Here is a 21,472-nt window from a genome sequence, read left to right as displayed (position 1 = left end):
CCTCCATTGAGGATAAAGCGGTCAGAAGCAAGTCATCTCCCTCTCTTCCTGCCTGAAATACAGAGAGGGGCTGGGGGTGCAGCTCAGTGGTAAAACACTTACGTGGCATGTAGGTATTAAGTTCAATCCCCAACACCAGAAACAAAAGTCAAGAATGACATCTAACACTTGAGTTGTGGTTAGGGATATAGTGTTGTCTAAGCTAGCCATTGGTCACATGAAAGCTTTTAATGTGAACCACACAATGCATTACATAAGCTAAGTAAAAGTAGCCCTGGGTAAAGACGTATCTACAACCTTCAGGCCTTGAGGTGGGAGGAAGACCATGCCCCAGGAGATGTCAAAATACACTGAAGAAGGACCAGTGGCAGGGCCTTACAGGAAAGGGGAGGCTTCCCATGTAAACCTGGAGAGGAGTTTCATTTAAGACTGAAAATGAGGAGAGGGAGACAGAGAGCGAGCCCTCAAGAGTACACGGCCACAAGAGGGTTGATGGGAGAAGGCCAGAAGGGCCTCTTCAGAGAGAGCAATCTTCAGAACTCCTCCTCGAACAAATCCCCAGGGAAGTGTCCAGACCAAGCCCCAACAAAGGAGAAATCGGACTTTTTACAACCTGTTAGGGGGAGTTGCACATCAAGTGCTTTAGTTCAATAGCATACGTGACGAAGAGCTGGAAGAGCCAGGTGCCGGTTAGACCATAAATCAGGGGCTCCAGTCAGACCTCAGCTCGGACGGCTTCTTAACAATCGGAGAGGGCTGCAGGGAGGGGTGCAGGGATCTCTTCAAGCTGTGGGGCTTGGCCCTTTTAAAAGTGACCACTGTCAGTTTGCTCTCTCTCTCTCTCTCTCTCTCTCTCTCTCTCTCTCTCTCTCTCTCTCTCTCTCTCACACACACACACACACACTTATATTTTATTTTTATGATATATGATCTGATCTCTCACTATGTAGCTGGGACTGGCCTCAAACCCTCCTGGCTCAGTTTCCCAAATGAAATGAGTTTTCATGTGAACATTAGCACACCAGGCAAGTAGGCGAACTGATAATGTGTTGATTGGTGTTGAGTTAGCTCTGGCAAGTCAGTATTTAGCAGGCAGATTAGAAAGTTAAAAATAAAAGTGTGGGTTTTAATAAGCGACTCTGTCACCGCGTGAGAAAGGTCATGAGGCACAACAAAACCCATTATCAGAGCAGAGTTTTATTAGAAGGGAGAGGGAAGGGACAGAAGATAGCGTGACCAGGCCTGTGGAAGAGACACATGGAGAGAGAGAGAGAGAGAGAGAGAGAGAGAGAGAGAGAGAGAGAGAGAGAGAGAGAGAGAGAGAAGGGGAGGAGAAGGAGAGGAAGAAGAGGAAGAGGCGGGAGATGTCTGTGATCTGCTTCTTATGGATTCCCCTGCACATATGCATATGGGCTTACAGAGCACCCCGCATCCGCAGATTGTGTGACCACACTGTGCGCATGCAGCGTACGGATTACACGGATTACATAGGACGTAAGGCCCCTTGCTTGGCTACTGAACTGCACATGTGCGGTCATACAGCTGGAGGAGTGGCCGGGAATTCCAACCGAAAGGGCTGCTTTGTTGTCTCTATATTCTGAGTTTTGGAAGATGACTACACAAATTACAAATGTGTGATCCGATCAAGCTCTCCAATACCCACCCAGCGTTACTTTTAGCCATCTGTTCCAGACAATGGAGTCAACCCAAGTAACAACTTTATTCTAATCTACAGCACGAGTTTTTACATACATTTTAGTGGTTTTTGACAGTGTTGCTTATGAGCAGACTTTAAATGAATCCACAAAAGTTAATATATTTAAAGTAAAATATTATACACAGTAAAACAACAGGCAGCTAAATGTTCAGGATCATGCATATAGAATAGTCCGGCTGGTTTTATCCTTGGGTACCCATGCCTACTGAAGAAATCACCAGCCAGTATCAGTTCTTCTGTCATTCCTCGACAATTTACCCAAATCAGAGCCTGAACATACACATAAAATAAACTTTCTTTTAAAATTACAATGGTACAGAATTTCAATTCATAAAGTGTATCTTCAATCTGACAGTTCCATTGAGCAAGCCTATTTCTAGACTAACAGGTTATATTAAAGTCTGATCTAAAGGCAAGGTGACTTCATTTCTCATAAACACCAAGAAAGATAGCAACAAAGCAACTAATACAACAATCTTAATATAAGACATTGAGAGAAAACTAGACTATATAAATACCACTCCACTGAGTCAGCATAAAAACATGGACTACTGATATGAGTTTCTATGTGTCAATCAAAGTTTTATATATGGTATGAAAAAAATTGTATATTGACAAGTGCAGAGGAAAAGGCAGAAATGTGAATTTATGCGTCTAGTCCCACAATTTAAAATGGGTATCAAACTGATACAATAAAGTTCAGTGACTTAACCTCGATGACTGAACCACTGCCACCAGAGTGACAGTCCAACAATTCACCATAATTCAGAACGCTCGTGAGAAGTGTCTGGCAGATGGTCAACCCAACAATACTATCATAGTACGCACAGGATCCTCCTCCACTGTGGAAAGAGACCCTGGAGAAACCATGGCAAAGGCCTAGAGTAAAGTGACATCTTCTGAAAAAGTTGATGATACCAAAATACTTTCTCAGGCCCGGTGGACCACACCAGGTCAAGGATATCAGCTCCACAGCAGTACTGAGTTCAGGGTCAGAGATTGGCAGAAATGTTTAGAAAACTGCAGTCATTTTTTTTTTTTAAATTGGCAAATTCTCCACACTTAATAAAACCATCAGAAGAGGTATGTTTGTTTGTGGAATGTTGACCGCTCCCAGCAAAACTTCACATGAATGAGGAACCGTGTGGGTGCACGTCAATGGAACAGCTCTTTAAAAATTTACAAAAGAACTAACACCTCTTTTTAAAAAATAACCATGTTATGTCAGGATGAAACATGGTAAAAAGTAGTGTTACGTTTCCATGATTCTTTACACAGTGAATGGGAAAAGTGATAGAAACGACTTTTTGTTTTTTTCTTAAAAAGGAAGCTGCATTATTGCACTGACTTTGACAACCTGACCTAGGAATTTAGAAAAAATCATCTAGTAAAATCTGTAAAACAAAAATACAAAATTCTGGTTTGTAAACATCAGTTGGCCAAGTCTATCCAGAGTCCTTCATGATAGTGGAATGGAATGAGAATTAATCACTACCTTATTGGTTGGCTGTGAGGAGGAAAACTCCAGGGCACAGCTTTGATACTTTCACAGTAATTAGAGTCAAAAAAATTAAACGAAGTCAGTGCAAGTTGCTCATTCTTCTCCCCTGCGCGACAGTCAGCTCTTACCCCCACTCAAGTGCCTCAACTGAGATAATACTGGTTTGAAGACCTAGCACAGGTTGGTCACAAATGTCGAATGAAGTCCGTGGGACTTCGGTAAAGGTACTTCCAAATGGCATAGTAGTGCACAGCAGCTGCCGTGGCCACAAACAGGTGCCAGATGGCATGGGCAAATGGAATGATGCCATCACTCTTGAAGAACACAACTCCCAAGCAGTAGATCAAACCCCCGCAGGCGAGCTCCTGAAGTCCGTCGGTGTTATTCTGTCAACAGAGCGAAAGGTGGGATGTTACTTCGATGTCACAAGGGAAGAGTTACCTTCCTTCCCCCAAAGGCTCCTGGTTTTCTACATATTAAGAAGTGTTGTGTGAACAACACCCTAATCTGGAAACATAAAGCAACCCTGAAACATCTCGCCCCGAATGACCTGGAGTACCCTTTGGATCTGCAGGCATGATTTGACCGCTGGACACATTACAGGCTCCATGGGACAAGGTGGCGATTCTGCTCATTTAACTGTGTATCTAAGCAGATTGTAATCACAGCTGGCCATAAAGTGCCTCGGAAGGCTGCATGATCCTCACTTCCCAGATTGCTCTTTGAAAGCTTCGTTCCACATGCGGCAGGCCCAATAAACTAGTTTATAATTTATATCTCAGCCAGGCTTGTCACATGCCTTTGACCTCTCTAGCACCATCTATATGGATTGCTTTTTTAGATCTTTGCAGCACGTATGGATTTAGGGCATCCTGACTGCTGACAAGGGATGCGTCATACAGCCCGAGGGATTTCCTAATTTGCCCTGTGCTTCCAGGTGGTAAAGTAAGTCCTGTGTATTTTGGGTCAAAAGCAAGAATTTTTAAGGCTGTCTTGGGAGAGTCAAAGGCCCAGCTACAAGAGTAAACTGTAAACTGACTTGAATGAATGAGGTGGTAATGGAGGTGGCGCTGGTAGAAAGCCAAGCCAGCTGGTAGCTAGGCTTTGGAAGAGAACAAGAATGTAGATGCCCTAAGACAGCTGAGTGCTAAAGGCGGCAGCCTCGGGGCAAGGCCATGTGGCCCCAAGGTCCCAGTGGCCAAGTCAGGCAAAAGCAAGAGGAAATTCCAGCTCGGCCACCTGCTAAGAAGGAGCCCGTGGGCCTAGGCTAAAGCAATGACAACAGACTAGAGGAGCTAAGTGCCAGGCGGCAGGACATAAGGCCAGGTGTGATAAATAGCCCTGCTTTCAGCATTCATGGGAACCTCTGGGTTTGGTAGGATTAAAAGATTGGGGAGGGCTCAAAAGTACCGATATCAGACTTTCTTTATTCTTGGGTAAGAGGAGACTTCAACCAGACTTTAAAAACAAAAACAAAAGCACACGCCTTTAATCCCAGCACTCGGGAGGCAGAGGCAGGTGGATCTCTGTGAGTTTGAGGCCAGCCTGGGCTACAGAGTGAGTTCCAGGGAAAGGCTCCAAAGCTACTCACAGAAACCCTGTCTCAAAAAAACCAAAAACAAACAAACAAAAAGACCCCAAGCCAATTTAACACACACACACACACACACACACACACACACACACACACACACACACACGTATTACTTCATACAGGTTATGGGGCTACCGACACCCATCATACAACATCTTTGTATGTGCATTAGGAGCACTGTTCTAGAAGGATAAAGGCTGCCACAGATTCTTAGGGGAGCAGGAACCCCAAGTGGAAGTGCCACTCATGCAACACCACCTCCTTATTTGTAGGGAAGTAAGAGAGTAGCCTGATAAAGTCACATGGGAGGTCACTGTGCTCTGTTCTCAGAGACACCACGATTTGGTTTTGACACACTCCAATCCTTTTTGTCCAAATAAGCAAGAGATCCAATCAAGTACACCAGTAAATTTTTTTTTTTTTTTTTTTTGAGACAGGGTTTCTCTGTGTAGCTTTGCGCCTTTCCTGGAACTCACTTGGTAGTCCAGGCTGGCCTCGAACTCACAGAGATCCGCCTGGCTCTGCCTCCCGAGTGCTGGGATTAAAGGCGTGCGCCACCACCGCCCGGCTACCAGTAAATTTTTTAAACACATTCTATTGAGAGACGGTTCCTTGAAACACATTTACCTCCTCAGACACTCAAAGACTAGGAGAGACTGAATGCCAGAGCAAGCCAAGTGTGGTCTTTGTGACTCATGGCATTGCTGGCACCACCTGGTAGACACATTGTGAAGCACTCATGTGTATTTATTCTCTCTAATCTTTGTGACCCTAAATTGGGTACTATTAACTGTCAACAACATTTACTGACAAGAAATAGAGAGGTTAAGTACTTTTCTCAAGGCCATGAAGTTTCCTAGTGTCAGAATTGGGATATGGACTAAAGTGTGGCGACTTCTGAACCTTCACGTGGGACTGGGGAAATGGGTGTTTTCAAAACAGGAGTTTGTGTGACTAATTCTGTGAAGTATACAGATCAGGCAGAACAGAATGCATTTGATTACATTGATTACATCCATATAACCCTAATACCCCGTAAGTTCTTTGTGCCCCCTTGCCAACCAATCCTGGACCCCTCCAGTCACCAAGGCAAGCACTGTTCTTAATGCTACCAGCACACATACAAGGCCCACCTGTTCTAGACCTTCACATAAATGGAATTATACTGCTTATTTTCTGGGCATCACATAAATCCAAGTGCATATTTTTCAATTCTTTCTCTCTCACTCTTTCCTTCCTTCCTTCCTTCCTTCCTTTTTTCTTCCTCCCTCCCTTCCTTCTTTCTCTTTTCTCTTTCTTTCTTTCTTTCTTTCTTTCTTTCTTTCTTCCTTTCTTTTTCTTCCTCCCTTCCTTCTTTCTCTTTTCTTTCTTTTTCTTCCTTCCTTCCTTCATTCCTTCCTTCCTTCCTTTCATTTTTTGCTTAGTGGTTCCTTCATTGAACATAACTTATTAATTCTTGCCATTTTGGGGACTGTTATGAATGAGACTAATCTTAACTTCATGAGTCTTCTTGAAGATTTATGTTTCCATTTCTGTCAAGTAAACCACTGAGTCACAGAATAAATACATGCTTAATTTGATTAGAAACTAAATATTTTGGCAACGAAACTGTTGGAGGTGGGCCCTATCATTTTATACAATACACAGAGGTGGGGCACAGTATTTCACATCCTGGCTGCTAGCACGGACCTCATCTTTTTAATCATAACTGTTCTATGGGTTATGTTGTGGCAGTCACGGGAATTTTAACTTCCATTTTCTTGACCACTAATTACATGCATGTGTTTTCAAAGGGCTATGGGTTCTGATATGATTTTTTTTTTCTTTCTGTTAAAATCTTTTACCCATCTTTGAAGGACTTTAGGATTGATTTGGAGGTTCATAGACTGAGCATATTTAACAGGTGGCTGCTTTCAGGACATATGTCCTTTATCACAGACACAGCAAGTACTTCCCACCAGACTGTGACTGCCTGTCCATTTTCTTCATTGAGTCCTCAGAGAAGCAAAGACTTTCATTTTGAAAAACTCCCCAACATAACTTTTCTCCTGTTACGGTCTTTATTTCTGTGGCTCACAAAATCTGTGCCTGGTAATACTGATGACAAGATGTTCCAAGTTTCCTGAAGTTTCTGTTTTCAAGAAACCTCATGCTTCCTGCTTTACAGCTAAGCCTAGACTTCAAATGAAGTTTGTGGATGACATGAAATTGACACTCAAAATGTTCTAAACCTTGTCTTAAAAACATTTCCCTTCTTCCACTGAGTTGTGTTCACATATGCCACTACCTCCTAAATAAACAGAAATATCTATAATCATTTCTTCCTGGACATGCCCATGATACAGTCCCAGCAGCCAGCGGTCTTGTGTGCTGACATCAGACAACGAAAGACCCCAGATGTGGCAGAGCCCTCTGTGGGCTCCAATCTCCTTCAGCTGCCCTAGTTCCATGCAGAACTTGTCTAGACCATAGGTCAGAAGCTCACTGTACTTTCCATCCTTTCTCTCCTTCTCTCAGTTCAGGAACCTGTCTGGGAACTTAACTGTGATCTTGTATTCCATCCCATCCTCCCTGAATTCTCCAGCCCTCTTGGTGAGGCCAGTGTCTGCTTTCTCCATCACCACACAAACATATCTCCTTCCCACACCCTTAAGGACAGTGGTGGTTACCTTCTGAATCCCATTGATGTTAGTGTTGAGAGTACTCACAACATGTGCCCAAATTCCTCAGGGATCACTAGAGACATGGCAGGTGGCACAAGCCGGTGTGAGGCCTCCTGAGGAAGGATGCCATTACTTCTTGTAACCTTGTATCCAACTGCATTGCTAAACTCATTCTTAATGCCCAGGACTTTGCTGTAAATACCTGCTTCTATGCACTGATGGTCATCCACAGATAAAGTCCCTTTCCTGTTCTTCTCCATTGGCATGCTTTTGTTTCTCTTATCTCTTCCTGCATAGCTAGAACAGCAGCTGCACGTTGACTAGAAGTAGTGAGGATTATTGCCTTCTTATCGATCATTGTCTTTCACCAAAAAATACATTTGCTGGTAGCGTTGTTTAGAAGCGTCCTTTGTCGGATATGTGAAGTTTCTAAGTTTGCACTTTTCCTTCCTCTGTTGAGATAACCAATCTTTCTCCTTGATTCTTTCAATGTGGCAAATTTCAATGAATGATTTCTAAGTGATGTACCAACCTTGCATTCCTACATGAAATGTAACTTGATTATGACTCTTTTTACATTCTCATGACACTAGATTGGCTCATATTCTGTTGGAGCCTTCTCTGTTTCATGAATACTGGTTAGTGGTTTTCCTGCAATGTGTGTTTGATTCTCAGGGTAATATTGGCCTTAGAAAATGAACTAGGAGTGTTCCTTCCACTCCTGTTTTGTTTGTTTGACTGATTGATTGATTGATTGATGATTGATAGCCCTCAGGTAGCTCTGGCTAGCCCTGAACTCTTGATCTTTCTTCCTTTACCTCCCAGGTACTAGAAATGTCCCACCTTACTGAGCTCTACTCCACTTGTGAAAGTTTGTGTAGTAGTATTATTATTCTGACTCTAGGTCTAAAATTTGCTAGAATGTATGAATAAAGCTACCAGGCTTTGGAAGTTTGTTTATTTGGACAATGCTTCTGGCTATGCATTTAGTTTCCTTACATATTATTACAAGGATATCAAATCTTTGTTTCTTCTTCAGTCTGTTGTAGGGAAAACGATTCAAGAAATGTGTCCACTTCATCTAAGCTGCTGTATTTATTGATATCAAGTTGTTGACAATTCCCCTTCATCATCCTTTCACAGCTGCAGGCTGTGGTGATATTCCGCATTCCATGCCTCATAATGGTAGTTTACGCTTACTCTACTTCTGGTTCAGTCTACTTAAGTTTTACTGATTGTAATCTTTTCAAAGAGACAGTTTTTGGTTTCATTGATTTTTCTCCAATTGTTGATCCATTCCCATTCATATTCTCTTTCTCTCTTCCTAGAAATTGAACCCAGGGCCTCATACACGCCAAGTAAGCTCTACCACTAAGCCATATCCACAGCCCTCCAATTATTTCTTCACTGTTAGCTACTGTAGGCTAGACTTATTCTTCCTTCCCATCTGAAGGTAGATGCTTCCATCACTAAGCTTCAAACCTTCTTCTTTCTATTACTCGGAGTTCTTCAAAGAGCTACAAGTGCGGGGAGCTGAGGCAGCCCTGAGTGAGTGAATGTGTTACTAACATGGACACAGACACGGAGCGGTCACCCATGCCCCAGATGCATGGGCACTGGCAAAGCCTTTCTCTGGGAAAGACTCAGAGGGATGGCAAGGCCTCACTTTGGTCCAAATACTAATGTTTACCAAGGGCTGACCTATAGGGATGTGTGAAAACTAGCAACTGCAGCCTCTTCCTTACAGATGACTGCAATCTGAGACTGCTCCCCTATGGAGACCTCCTACCAAGGCTAGCCAAGTCCTCCTTCTCATGCCGTGCATAATAAACTCCCTAGGGTTTTAGGCTACCCAATTGGAGTCCCTCCAGTAGAATGAGCGCAGCCCACCTGATCTCAGCTTTGTGTCTGTTCTTTCTTCACTTCCTCTTCACCCTAGTCAGGCTTCCAGGACTACCCTGTGCAGGACTAGGTGCAGAATCAGTAAGACACATGTGGATGTCTGCTTGGAGAACAGACGCGCATACATGTGCATGTGTGTACTGACAGACTTTAAGGCACTGGCTTGTGTAATTATGGAGCAGCAAACCTGAATTCTGCAGCGGGGCAGGCAGACTGTGGCCCAGGTAATGCTGCTACTGCAGTCGGCATCCAAAGACAGCAGGATCCTTCCTAGGTAGGCTTCAGTCTTTTTTCTCTTAAGTCCCTTAGGTGACTGCTTAAGGCCCACCACATTACAGGGAACTACACTCTGTGTCTACTGAATTGAAGCAAGCATTCTGATGAAGTATCTTCACAACAATCAGGCTGGCAACTAGCAAACATCTAGGTACCATGGCCCCGTCAAGCTGACTCATACAATTAATCTGCACACTCAGAGGCATCTAAAGCACCGCACTCCTCAACACCGCTTGGGCTACAGCCCACACACTGTCGGGCTGCATTTTCATTACTGGTCAATTCAAAGACCCAGGAGTTTACATACAAGTGTGTTGTTTAATCTTTAAATACGTGGGAGTTCTCTATCTTTTTTGGTGTGCGGGGGGGGGGGGGGGGGGGGGGCAGTTTCAATTCTTTAGCATCAAAGATGATTTTACAGTCTAGCATGTTGTCTATTTTGATCAGAGGACTTTGTATAATAATGACCTATTAGAATGTGGGGCCTTGTTGGAGGAAGCAGGTTGCTGGGGCAGGGTATGCCTCTGAAGGGTTTAGCTTGTCCCTGGCTCCTTCTTAGCCATCTCTCTGTCTGCCACGAGGTGAGCCACCCTGCTCGCCACATGCTCCCTCCACAATGTGCCTGGCCACGCACAAGCCCACAACCAACCGCCAAGTGACCACAGCCTACAGCTTCTGAAGTTAGGAGCCAGAAGAAATCCTTCCTCCCTTCATGTTTTTGTGGCTTTTCATTTTGATTTTTGTTTCTGTTTTTGTCACAGTGATTAAAAACAACTAAGACACGGGGCAGAGGAACTCTGGCCCCAAGGTGACTCTAGTCACCTGCCCAGCTGGGGATGTTTCATGTCCAATGTGGTTTCACCACTTGGGGTGGTAGAAACACTACTCTTCCCGCAGCGGGTGCCTCTGGAATATCATTTTGCTCATCACCTTCAAATGGTCATTCTAAGTGAGGGCTTACACAATTTTGCCCTGCACAAGTCCAAACACACTCCTTTGTAGATTCCTGGAGGTTTCTCTCAGCAGCTCTCTCCTCCCTAGGTCCCTGCCCCGTGAACCGGCTCACAGCTACCTTCCGGGCAGACTGTCGCTTTCCTGGCTCTCTCCTTCAGTTGCTACCTGGAGTCTATAGGAAAACAATGGGGGAGGTGGTAGAATACGAAGCTCAGTGTCTGACTTCTCTTCCTTCAAGCATCACAGTCCTGCACTCTCTGTGCTAGACGCTTTTTAATTCATTATCTCGTTTCATAGCTCCTTGTGGCAGAAGGATTAACTCGAGATCCGAGACTCCCCAGCTCCACAGCTCAGTGTTCACTCTTACATAACCCTTTTGATCTGGACTCTGTCTAGATCCCCCAGATAATTATCAATTCTCCAAAGAAGGTGGCACTCTCCCTGAGGCGTGCTGTATCCTCTATTAGTAACACCTGCCTCATTCCAACCACTTCCTGGTTCCTACTTGTCTTTCTGAATCAGCTTACCTGTCACTTATTTTAGTACTTCGATCTCATGTTCCCATAGCAACCTGAGTCCTCCACTACCCCATCCCCCGAGCCAAGGACATTATAAAATTTTATTAGTCTCCTGCTGAACAGAAACTGTCTGCCTGTTGGCCCCTAAGTTCTGGGACAGCAGGGTGTGAATTATCCTCCTTCATTTTCATAGACATTAGTCACTGGCTATTATACCACCTATGAAAAGGCCAATTAAAGATTTGGGCTAGTGAAAATACCGGATAAACCTGCTTTTATGACAGCCAGAGGGAATTGACTTGAAATTCTGTTCTAATAATTAGTAACCAATCCACGCAGACTTTGCTTATATGGCTCTGGCTGTCCTGAATTGCCCTCTAACGATAAAACAGCCATGGCCCATTTTCTCATTTCGGTCACGTGCCTCCCTCTCCTCCTCATTCTCTGGTGCCTTTACCAACTGAACTATATACACCTATGTATACACACACACATACAACAATACATGTATTTATATATGCAATAGTGCCAGGGACATCATCAAGCTCACATCTCAAGGATATATAATTTTTGGCATTTTCACAAGCCATATTTCCGGAATATTTAGCACCAGGGTTTAGCTCTGAGAGGCATTTTTTCTGAGGAGTGTGGGCACCGGATAGTGGAATTATGTTCTCACACTGTATGTAAAAACTCAGTAATGAAATCTCAAGTACAATCTTGACTCAGGGCAACTGAGGAAAGAAAAAGAAGAGTTCAAACTAAACAAGCTGGACTTCTTCAATTAACACAGTGGCTAATGCCCACCCAGTGTTGAACACAAGGCACCAGAGAACATAAGCAACTAGGCGGTACTGCTAGATCAGATTGCAATGTATGTTCTGGATTCAAAGTGAGAGATGTGCATAGATTTCTAAACAGTAGTTCAACTGGAAAGAGAATTGAAAATACACCCCATGCGAGAGTCCACTAAAGATAACAAAATACTTTAAGCTCCTAAAAGTTATTTTCAGGCAAGGTTAAAAGTAAAATAACAAACAAAGAAACGGCCACTTTCCTTTCTTAGAAAGAGAAATAATATTACTTAAAAGCAAATGGAAAAAAAAAATAGAGTGAAAAGGAACTGAAAAATACCCAACTGAAGCTAACAGTGTGCTTCTCTCTCTCTCTCTCTCTCTCTCTCTCTCTCTCTCTCTCTCTCTCTCTCTCTCTCTCCCTCCCTCCCTCCCTCCCTCCCTCCCTCCCTCTAAATTTGGGGATAAAAAATTTCTGATCTCAAACTTTCGATGTTTCTTTCTCAGGTGGGTAGGGACCACAATCGTGGGCCACCACCATCTTAATTCTTTAGATTTTATGAGTCGGTAATTCAGGTTTTCTTTACTATAACAAATCTCCAGATAGCCTCTTGCAGAGATTCAGGCTCAAACAATTATTTAACCAGAAACAGCCACTTCTTTATAGTCAAACAGTTTGACTAGACTCTTCTCTGAAAGAAGGGTGATGAGCTAGTGAGGGGCGAGGGACACTAGACCCATCATCCAGACCAAATACAGAACCAACCTAACATACGCAGCTTCACCAAGCCTCGGGCGGTACCTAGGGCAACTCGGTGGCATGCTGCATTATCTATGTAGGTTCCTCTCTCAGACTGTAGTTAATGGACACAACGTAGTTCCGAAAGGCAAAACTGTCTATCATTACATCAGAGGGTCAGGAATTCAGAAGGAAGTAACTAAAATTATACAGCTGTGTCTCACCATTGACGTCACCACCAAGGCTGGAGAAAATCCCATCGTGAGATAGAAGAAAAGTTCAACCACTTTATACCTGCAGGAACACAAGAGGAGTCAGACACACATCCTAGGAATGCTTAGATCATGCCCATGCCAGCCTCCCCTTTCTTCATTTTGAAAGAGACATATACGCTTTTAAACTACACCAAGGAAACTCAGTTCCCAGTAGGAGACCACCGAGCCTCTCCCTAGCATACCAAACTGAGTAATGGCGAGGTAACATTTCTTCTACGATGAAAAGGCCAGAAATTGACACAGGCTGCCTAGAACAGATCTGCCATCAAAGCTAGTTGTAATCTAGTCCAGTACACTATTTTTCCCTTTCCCATCTCGGGTTGGTCCACCACCAGCTCCATCCAGAGTTAAAAGGACCTTGAAATGGTGAGAACAGGTGGAAACAAGGCTTTCTTCAGAGTTGGAGTAGCAGCCAGAGTAAAGGATGTGTTTCCTGTTTCTCTTCATTTTGCATATGTATTTCCAGTCTCATCCCATTAGGCTGCAGGACATCTGAGATCTCTCAGCCCAGTGGAGGAAGAATGGGCTCCACAGCTTGGTTTACCAGAAAGGCCTGTCTATACTTACTATGCTATCTGAAGGGTATCACCTGGGAGTGTGAACCCAAGAAGCAAATGTTCCCTTGGATTGATATACATTACATAATACATTCAGCATTCATTACATTCAAAGGGTACTTGGAGTCAGGTGTCTGTGATAAGCTCAGCATCCAAATTGTCTATTTGGTATTCTCTTTGTTTAGATATGGTTTAGGTGGCTATGTTTGTGAACTTCATGAGGGTAGCCTCTGACACTCCCGGGAGATACAATCTCACAGCAAAGTTCGTTTTCTTTTGGCTCCTACTAAGAATGTCCCAAATGGTACATTTCAATATGCCTTTGTTTATATCACTCATACTTCTGACTACAGCTATGAGTGGGGGGTGGGGGAGGAAGCTGTGTCCAGTGTCAGCTCCTTTTCTCAAGGATTCTCCAGATTTCTATCTTGGGTAAGTTTTGTGCTGTGACACTTAAAATCCATTATCCTTGATCTCCATGGAAACGAGGAAAAGGCTATTTTCCATGTGAGATGTCTATGAAACGGACAGGGCTAGCTTGCCTCCGGATGAGAAATGAGGTCCTCGAGGTTCTCAAATGATGGGTCGCACTGTCTTCCAACCTCATCATGACATACATGTGCTGTCTGTGCTTTTCCACCCCTACCTGTCCAGCAACAGTGAATACCAAATGGAGGTAAAGATTTACGCAGAGCACTATATTTTCTTTTTATGTATTTCTACTATGGTGAGGCATAAGCACAGTGGAAACTGTACTGTAACACAGGAACACTTTAGGCAGTTCACTGTTAAGCAATGGAATGGAAATGATTTTTCTCTTACTTTTCATGGTAGAGAAATACATAAATGGTTCCTCCAGCTGCCATGAGCCAGATAAACCAACGCATATGAGATGCCAGGGGTCCAAGTTCACGGAGATTTAACCTACAAATGTAAATGATAACAAAGGGTAAATGACAGGAAGTCAGAGCCCACGCTCTCCTAGTCACAGGAAACAGAACACAATAGCCTAACAGGCCTTCAGCACAGCAGGAGGCGTTTGGGAAGTTTGGGTGAAATTAATCATCCAAAGGTAAGATTGTTGTTGGTCCAATTTTAGTATTAGGAATTAAACACGATTTGAAAGTAGCACGATCTGAAAACAGAGATGCCAGAATGCCGCTGAGCCTGCCTTTCCCTAGCTGGGCCCACCGAAGCAAGGGCTGTGACAGGCTGTTTTGTTTCTGACCAAGCATCTGGAATGCTTACAAAGCTTACTGAGAACCCAGAATAAAATCCTGAACCAGGATCACATCCCCACAGTAAGACACCTAATATACATGTCTCCTTCAGCAATCTCTCTGCCAAGACAAAACATGAGAGCTCCTCTAGCATGCACTATGGTACGTGTCTTGTCACAGTTCAACATACCACAACTTCATGTGCCCTGGTATATTAGGAATAAATAGGAAAAAAAAGTTCAGTTTGGCTCTAACTATAAAATTAATATCCCCAAATGGAAAATTAACTACGGACATATCTAAAACTACCTGGGCACGAATTTCCTACTCGATGCATGATTGTTCAGTTCCCATTGAATTTTTTAAATGTATTTACTTACTTTAAATTGCTTCACAAAAGCTTTTAAGCATGATAGCTCTTATATGAATCAGACCTATAATTTAGTGCGAGGTAGTGGGGAGACCTTGCACTTCTTTTTATTCTAACAGCTAATTACATTTCTTTTGAGTGACTGAGCCTGCATGAGCCAGATTCTAGAGGCTTGCTGTTTCTACTGACTACCGCAGCAGAGGTGCTCAACAGGATGTTCTGAGTGTTTAAAACTGGGCCAGGTCTTAATAGAGGAAAACTAAAGTGTCTTTAATTTCGGTTTTTAAAGCAACAAGAGGCTGCATTTGATCTCTGACTGAAGGGCAGAAAGATCAAGGGAACTGCACAGGAGACTTGATATTTTAAGTAGTTAACTAGTATGGTTAGTTACTTACTTAGCAAAAGAAGTGGGAAAGGTGCAGATCTACACTAGCTACCGAGTGAGCAGAAACAAAGAGTCTAAAATTTCAAAAGAAAGCCTGCTTTTCCTCATACGTATTTACAGCATTTCCATTTGCCAAAGTTCACTGGCAAATATTCTGAAAAGCAGCAGAGGTAGATGGGAAGATGATGGGGGGCGGGGGGAGCCTGCGAGCTACACCCAAGTCCACGCACGGCACCTCCTCTGAAACGATGCCATGCCAGACAGCCCTTCCAGGTGCTGAGTAATGTAACCAAGTAAATCAAAGTATGCGGGGGTGGGGGGTGGGGATGGGAGTGGGGGGGTGGGAGGGGAGCTGGGGGGTGCAGGTGTGTGTAGGAGGGGCAGAGTCATGCAGGAGGGCTGTGGCGCAGGATGGAGAGGAAGCGGGCAAGAAGTGAGGACTTCTAATCACAGGCACTTTCCCAGGGCCCACGGACTGTCTCACCATGGCGTGTAGGAAGCAGCAATGAAGAAATAGATGACCATTCGATCACACATATGGAAACAATGCTCCACCGTCCTGTTGGGGTAAGTCAACACGGCAAGCAAATTGGTCAGAACTTTCAGACAGGAAGTATGAGCCAGCCCTCTACAAGGCCACCATCTCCACTCATAACTCGCCCACAGTCAAAGCTTTACATTTTTAGGCTGTACATACAACAGGCATAAGACGGTGGAGCCCCACTATAGCCAGGTGATGTAAGTCTTTTCTGATGTTTTCCTTTTCTTTTGAAAGATGAAATTCTGTGAGGGCAGACCGCTGCACGGTTCCTATCACAAAACAGGGCTCCTCCGTCTTAGCACCCAGCTACTATGTCCCAAGCTGAGGTCAAATCCTTTCTCTACACTTGTTTTTTTGACAATTTTATATACACACATAACACAGTCTGTCATACTCATTTCTCTACCATCTCTTACCGGCCCCAACTCCCCTCTCTTCCTTCTACTAGGTCCCTGTCCCATTTTCAAGTCCTCTGTTTTGTTTTTGCTGAGTTTACATTCTTGTTTTGTCACACATCTTTAACTTTAAACATGCCAAGGTAGACAGTATATGGTAATCAGGGAACATCAGTCATTTAGGCCCAGCAATAAGAGACATAAATATGGCGTATGTGCTGTAAATGGGTAGGTAGCCACTGCATTTCTGAACTGGTCCAGAGTCAAAGCCAGAAAATGTAGATAAAAGATCCGACTCACTGAGGTCGACTCATAAAATGTGAGAAAGACCCAGTATTTTGCTGAGGTCATTTAAAATTAGAAATGCATGGGGACGGAGAGATGGGTCAGCAGTGAGGAGTGCAAACTGCTCTTCCATGGAACATGTTCTTCCAAAGGACCTGCATGTGGTTCCCAGCATCCATGTCAGACAGCTCACACCCACCCATAATTCCAGCTTCAGGGAATCTGATGTCCTCTTCTGGCCTTGGTCAGCACATACACATGGCATACATTCACACACATACACATACATACATATAAGTAATCTTTTGAAATATGAATTAATAAATTAAAATGTAAATGCAGAGAATGGTCTTTATTGTTTTGAGACGTCTCATATAGCCCAGGCTGGCCTGGAACTTGTTATGTAGCTGAGGCTGGGCTTGAACCCTTGGTCCGCTTGCCTATACCTCTCACAGTTTTGGGATTACAGGCATGTGCTACCTTGCCCTGCTCCACAACATTATGTTGAGTCTATTTTTGGTTTCTAGGAATGTAAAAGCTACCATTTTGCGGGGCTTCAGCACTCAGCGTGGCCTCACTGTACACACTGTTGGGCAAAGCAGATCGACAAGGATGTGGGAGTGAACAAGTGAAAGCCAGATTTGTGAAGAAGAATAGTGCAGAAGCTGCAATTGACTCCCTGATAATTTAGCTGCAGGTCTAACGAAGCAAACGTCCAATCGAACTTCACCACCTCTGTGAATCACCTGGGAATAAAAGTAGTCATCTCATGGATGCAAGACTCTACTCTGAAAGAGCTGGGGAAAGAGCATAGAGGAGGAAAGCAAAGAATTTCCATTTCTTATTTTGAACTCCTGAGATGATCTTAGTTCCGAGCAAGGCTTGAAGACTTCCTAATCCTGCTTTCTAGACTTTGTTAGGGCAGATATTCAAACCTAGAACCTCCCATCTGCTCTGCTACCAGCTAGCCCGTGTGACACAGGCCTGTAATCCCAGCTACTGGAATGCTAAAGCAGGATGATTTTAAGGCCAAGGTCTACCAGGGATACACAGTGACTTCAAGACTGTCCTGAGTAGCAAAGTGTGTAACTTGTTCTCAAGACAAAAAGTAAAAAGAGGGCTGGGAATGTGGCTCAATGGCAGAATACTTGCCTAGCATACATGACATCCGAGAGTCAGTCCCCAACACCACTTCCCCACAAAACAAAAAAGCTCCACCGGCCACCTTTCTGACTCACACTATTGCACAAAAAGGGGACCAATCTGAGCACACAGAACACTAAATGTGGGAAATGTAGGTAGGCTATGTTCTCGGTATAGTACCCAGCACAAACTCGGAAACTGGGACTTTCCTTCTCTCTCCTAATTCTAGACTTGGTTGGGCATTTGAAAAAAAAAAAAAAAAACTGACTGAATGCTGAGCAAAAAAAATCTACACGTGGTTTGTGATTCTAGCAATGCTCTTTCAAGGTTCAAGAGAGTCTTGTTTCTATTATACCTCTTCTCTAGCCTCTGCCAGGGAGGCCCCGAATACTGAAGTCGGCATCTACGACTCTTTATTGATTCAGAAACCTAGACATCAGAGCCAAGTGAGCCGAGGCAGCCACAAGCATCAGGCCGTGCCAAGAAGATAATGAAGTGCTCTGCTTCCAGACGGGCCTCTGGGTCCTGTGACTATGTGTCCTGGGGAGCCAGCACAGGTTCTTCTGTGACTCTCCTGTGAGGTGCCCCAGAGTGCCCTTGTGATCTGTGGTTTTATTTGAATCCTAGGGAACTGTCACTTTATAGGAAAGGGTGGCAGAAAGCAAGCGTCACGCAGTACTTTAAAGGATATAGTAAAAAGGGATAACGCAGGGTGCCAGGCCTCTCCCCAAGCCTGCCTCCTCCCCAGGAATGGTTTTTCTGTTGTTTGCTGTGTTTCTGTGAGCCAGAGTCTCGCTCTGTAGCTCACTGGAACTCACTATGTAATCCAGGGTAGCCTCACAGGCATGCCATTTCTCATGTCTCAGCCTCCCAAGGACTGGAATTGTAAGCATGAGTGCCATCGTGTCTGGGGAGACTTTTTTTTTTTTTTTTTTTTTTGACAATTTATGAAACCAAAGGTCTTACATTTCTGTTTCAAAGCCGAGTCAGATTTATGCAGCTCCAGCTGGCCCGAAACTTCTGTTCTTCCCACTTCTCCTTCCTCCACGCTAGGACTACAGGTGTGTGCCACTATGCCCAGCTCAAGTTTCATGCTCCTTTGAATCACCTGTCAAGTCCTGCTCCAAGTCCACCGTTCCTTTAAAAATTGTTTTCCTCTTTGGGATTTAATCTACTCAAGTATTGAAGGTTTTATTTAGTAAGCACACATTTTCATATAAATAATGCTCTGTCTTCCAGCCTAATACTGACAAACACTTTTACATTCATATTGGGAGGCCAGGGACTACGATAATGTTTGGAAAGTACCTCATAGTCAATCTTCACCATGATGTATCTCCTGGTCACCACGTCCTACATTCTACACTTGTCACATCATCTTCATATTTATCACCTTATTCACTTTATTGGACAATAAGCTTATAAGGTAGCATAACAATCTTCAGTTTCATAATGAAGAAACTAGGGCTCTTTCTGCGAGGTGGAATTACTTGCTCAAGGTTAAAAGTAGGAGGATTGGAGTGCAAAGTTCAATGGCCTTCCTTGCTGGGCCACAGCTATGGCTCTCCTAGCATTTCTGGTGTGCATGAGATCGCTGGAAACTAGCTCTGAGGATCTTAGCTGTAAGACCCGGAAAGCCAGCTAGGGTACCGCTTTTCTTAGATGCAAACAAGGCAGCATCGGGGTCTTCACAACGGCCCAACCCTAAGAGACTGTCTAGAACTCAGGGACAGACAGCTCAAAGCCTACAGGATGGGAGAAGGTCCATTCGCCACCCTCCTGACTAAACTGTAGCAGCCTGGGAGCTGAGAACACACTTGGTCAACTGCGTGGATATGCACAAGAAGTGCCCCGCCCCGCCTACCTTAAGTGGCTCTTTTTCCACGACACTATGTGAAACACTGTGGAGACGATGAAGAGGGCACAGAGGCCCATCCCGTAAATCCATGCTGTTACCTTCTCCCAGCAGTCATCCGACAGCCGATGGAGGAGGGCACTGCCCACGATGGCCGGAACGATGAGGAACTGGGAGGAAGGGAAAGAGAAATGAATGTCTTGGTGTCTACGGGGTCGAGACTTCTGCTTAAAAATCACGGAGGTCTGCCAATTCTGAGGAAGGAAGCTTTGAGCGAACATTTGTCCCCCTTGGCTAATCAAAAGGAGAGAAGCAGGTGTTCCTGCTCCAGGGAACGGGGCCAACCGAGCACACAAACAAGCAGACACAATGTTGCCCAACTGTTGCGAAATAGTTGTTCTTTATCCTAATTTCATTAAACAAGAGCGCAGTCCATTCTCCTCTCTAGTCTGATAGACAGGAGGTATTTCAAATATCCAAACATCAAGTATGCCGTAGGCTCCCCAGAGAGGTCCTCACTTCCAAGCATTCCATCCTGGCCTCAATCCCGCTATCTAAGGATACATGAGTGAATCAAATCCATACTCTACTGTATAAAACCCCCCCACCCCCAATCAGCTGTTGGATTAGTATGTCCTAGTTTTTAACTCGGACCTTGCTCATTTTATCTATTTGGGAGTCCTTGCAGGGCAAAGGGGGTTGGGGGGCTTTCATCACTTTAAATAGTACACGTTGAATTATCCATCCCCAAAGCCCAAAGTTTGAGGAAACCCGAACATAAGAATTCGGACTGCCACTTCCTCCCTCCTCCTCCTCCCTCCTGTTTCCTTCCTCTCTAGCCACTAAGTAGGCAAGGACGACTTTGACCTCTCCCTTCTCCACCTCCTAGGTGATGGAATGACAGGACAGTACCACCACGGTCAGCTTCTGTGTTACATTTTACACCACAGACCCAAATTTCAACATCAGATGCCAGTTTCCATTGGTCTAGTACAGCACAAGAGCGGTACAAGTAATAATGTTTTTTCATAAAGAAAAACTTATCTGAAAAAAAAAATACCCTTAGAGAATATGTCCCTTTTACTCTTCTCATGTGAAAGCACCCTCTCTATTTATGTTTGCTCGTGGTATTGTTGTGTTTCGAGACAGGCTGGCACAGTCCTTACTAACCTTCAAATGGCCAGCATGCATCACCACACCTGATAATACCTTCTCTTTAAAGAAACGGTGGCGGTAGATATAGATACTGTCATCAGAAATTTCATGGGTCTATAATGCTCCCAAATATGCGTATATTTAACATGATCACATATTCTTTTCTAAAATATTAGCATGGAGCTTTTATCAGTATTTACTAAGTTTCCGTTTAAGCACAATTCCGTAACTTATGACATGTGGAGAAAAGGTAAGGAGAATTCAGGTCCGACCTACACAAACGTTATTCCTGAAGGTAGGCTGTGTTATCTAGATATCCAAACCACCGCACTGGCCCAACCACATCCGTAACATAAGCCTCGTCTAAATAGTCATATTTAGTGAGTGTTTAGAATATCACAATATCTCAGTCACGATTTCTCTCCCAAGGTCTCACAGGATGAAACTTCCAAAGAGCATCGTAAAACCAAAGCTAAAGGAAATGGATAATGACATAGGAAAATGCAATGGCCACTGTGAGGGTGAGAAGATTTAGCCTCGCTGTCTCAGAGAATCGTTTGGTATAACAAACAAGACCCAAGCAACAACAACAACAACAACAAAAAAAAAAACCTCTCCTTTTCAACAAACCAT

The 21,472-nt window shown here is 44.0% G+C and overlaps 1 protein-coding gene across 2 annotated transcripts in view; it reads right to left on the bottom strand.

Annotated features, from left to right (window-relative positions):
- Positions 1–1,701: 1,701 nt before the first annotated feature.
- Mmd (monocyte to macrophage differentiation associated) overlaps positions 1,702–21,472 on the bottom strand; it is a 28,201-nt gene continuing 8,430 nt past the window's right edge. For both annotated transcript variants that reach the window (XM_059271506.1, XM_059271507.1), the window contains exons 3-7: positions 19,694–19,854; positions 15,950–16,024; positions 14,313–14,414; positions 12,883–12,952; positions 1,702–3,604 (exon numbers count right to left, since the gene is read on the bottom strand). In XM_059271506.1, coding sequence (XP_059127489.1) covers positions 3,404–3,604; positions 12,883–12,952; positions 14,313–14,414; positions 15,950–16,024; positions 19,694–19,854 — 609 coding nt within the window. In that variant the 3' untranslated portion in view covers positions 1,702–3,403. The remainder of the gene's footprint in view (positions 3,605–12,882; positions 12,953–14,312; positions 14,415–15,949; positions 16,025–19,693; positions 19,855–21,472) is intronic.

The sequence above is a fragment of the Peromyscus eremicus genome, chromosome 8a (genome assembly GCF_949786415.1).
Source record: "Peromyscus eremicus chromosome 8a, PerEre_H2_v1, whole genome shotgun sequence".
NCBI classification, from domain to species: Eukaryota; Metazoa; Chordata; class Mammalia; order Rodentia; family Cricetidae; genus Peromyscus; species Peromyscus eremicus.
This window is presented reverse-complemented; position numbering and strand designations above follow the sequence as displayed.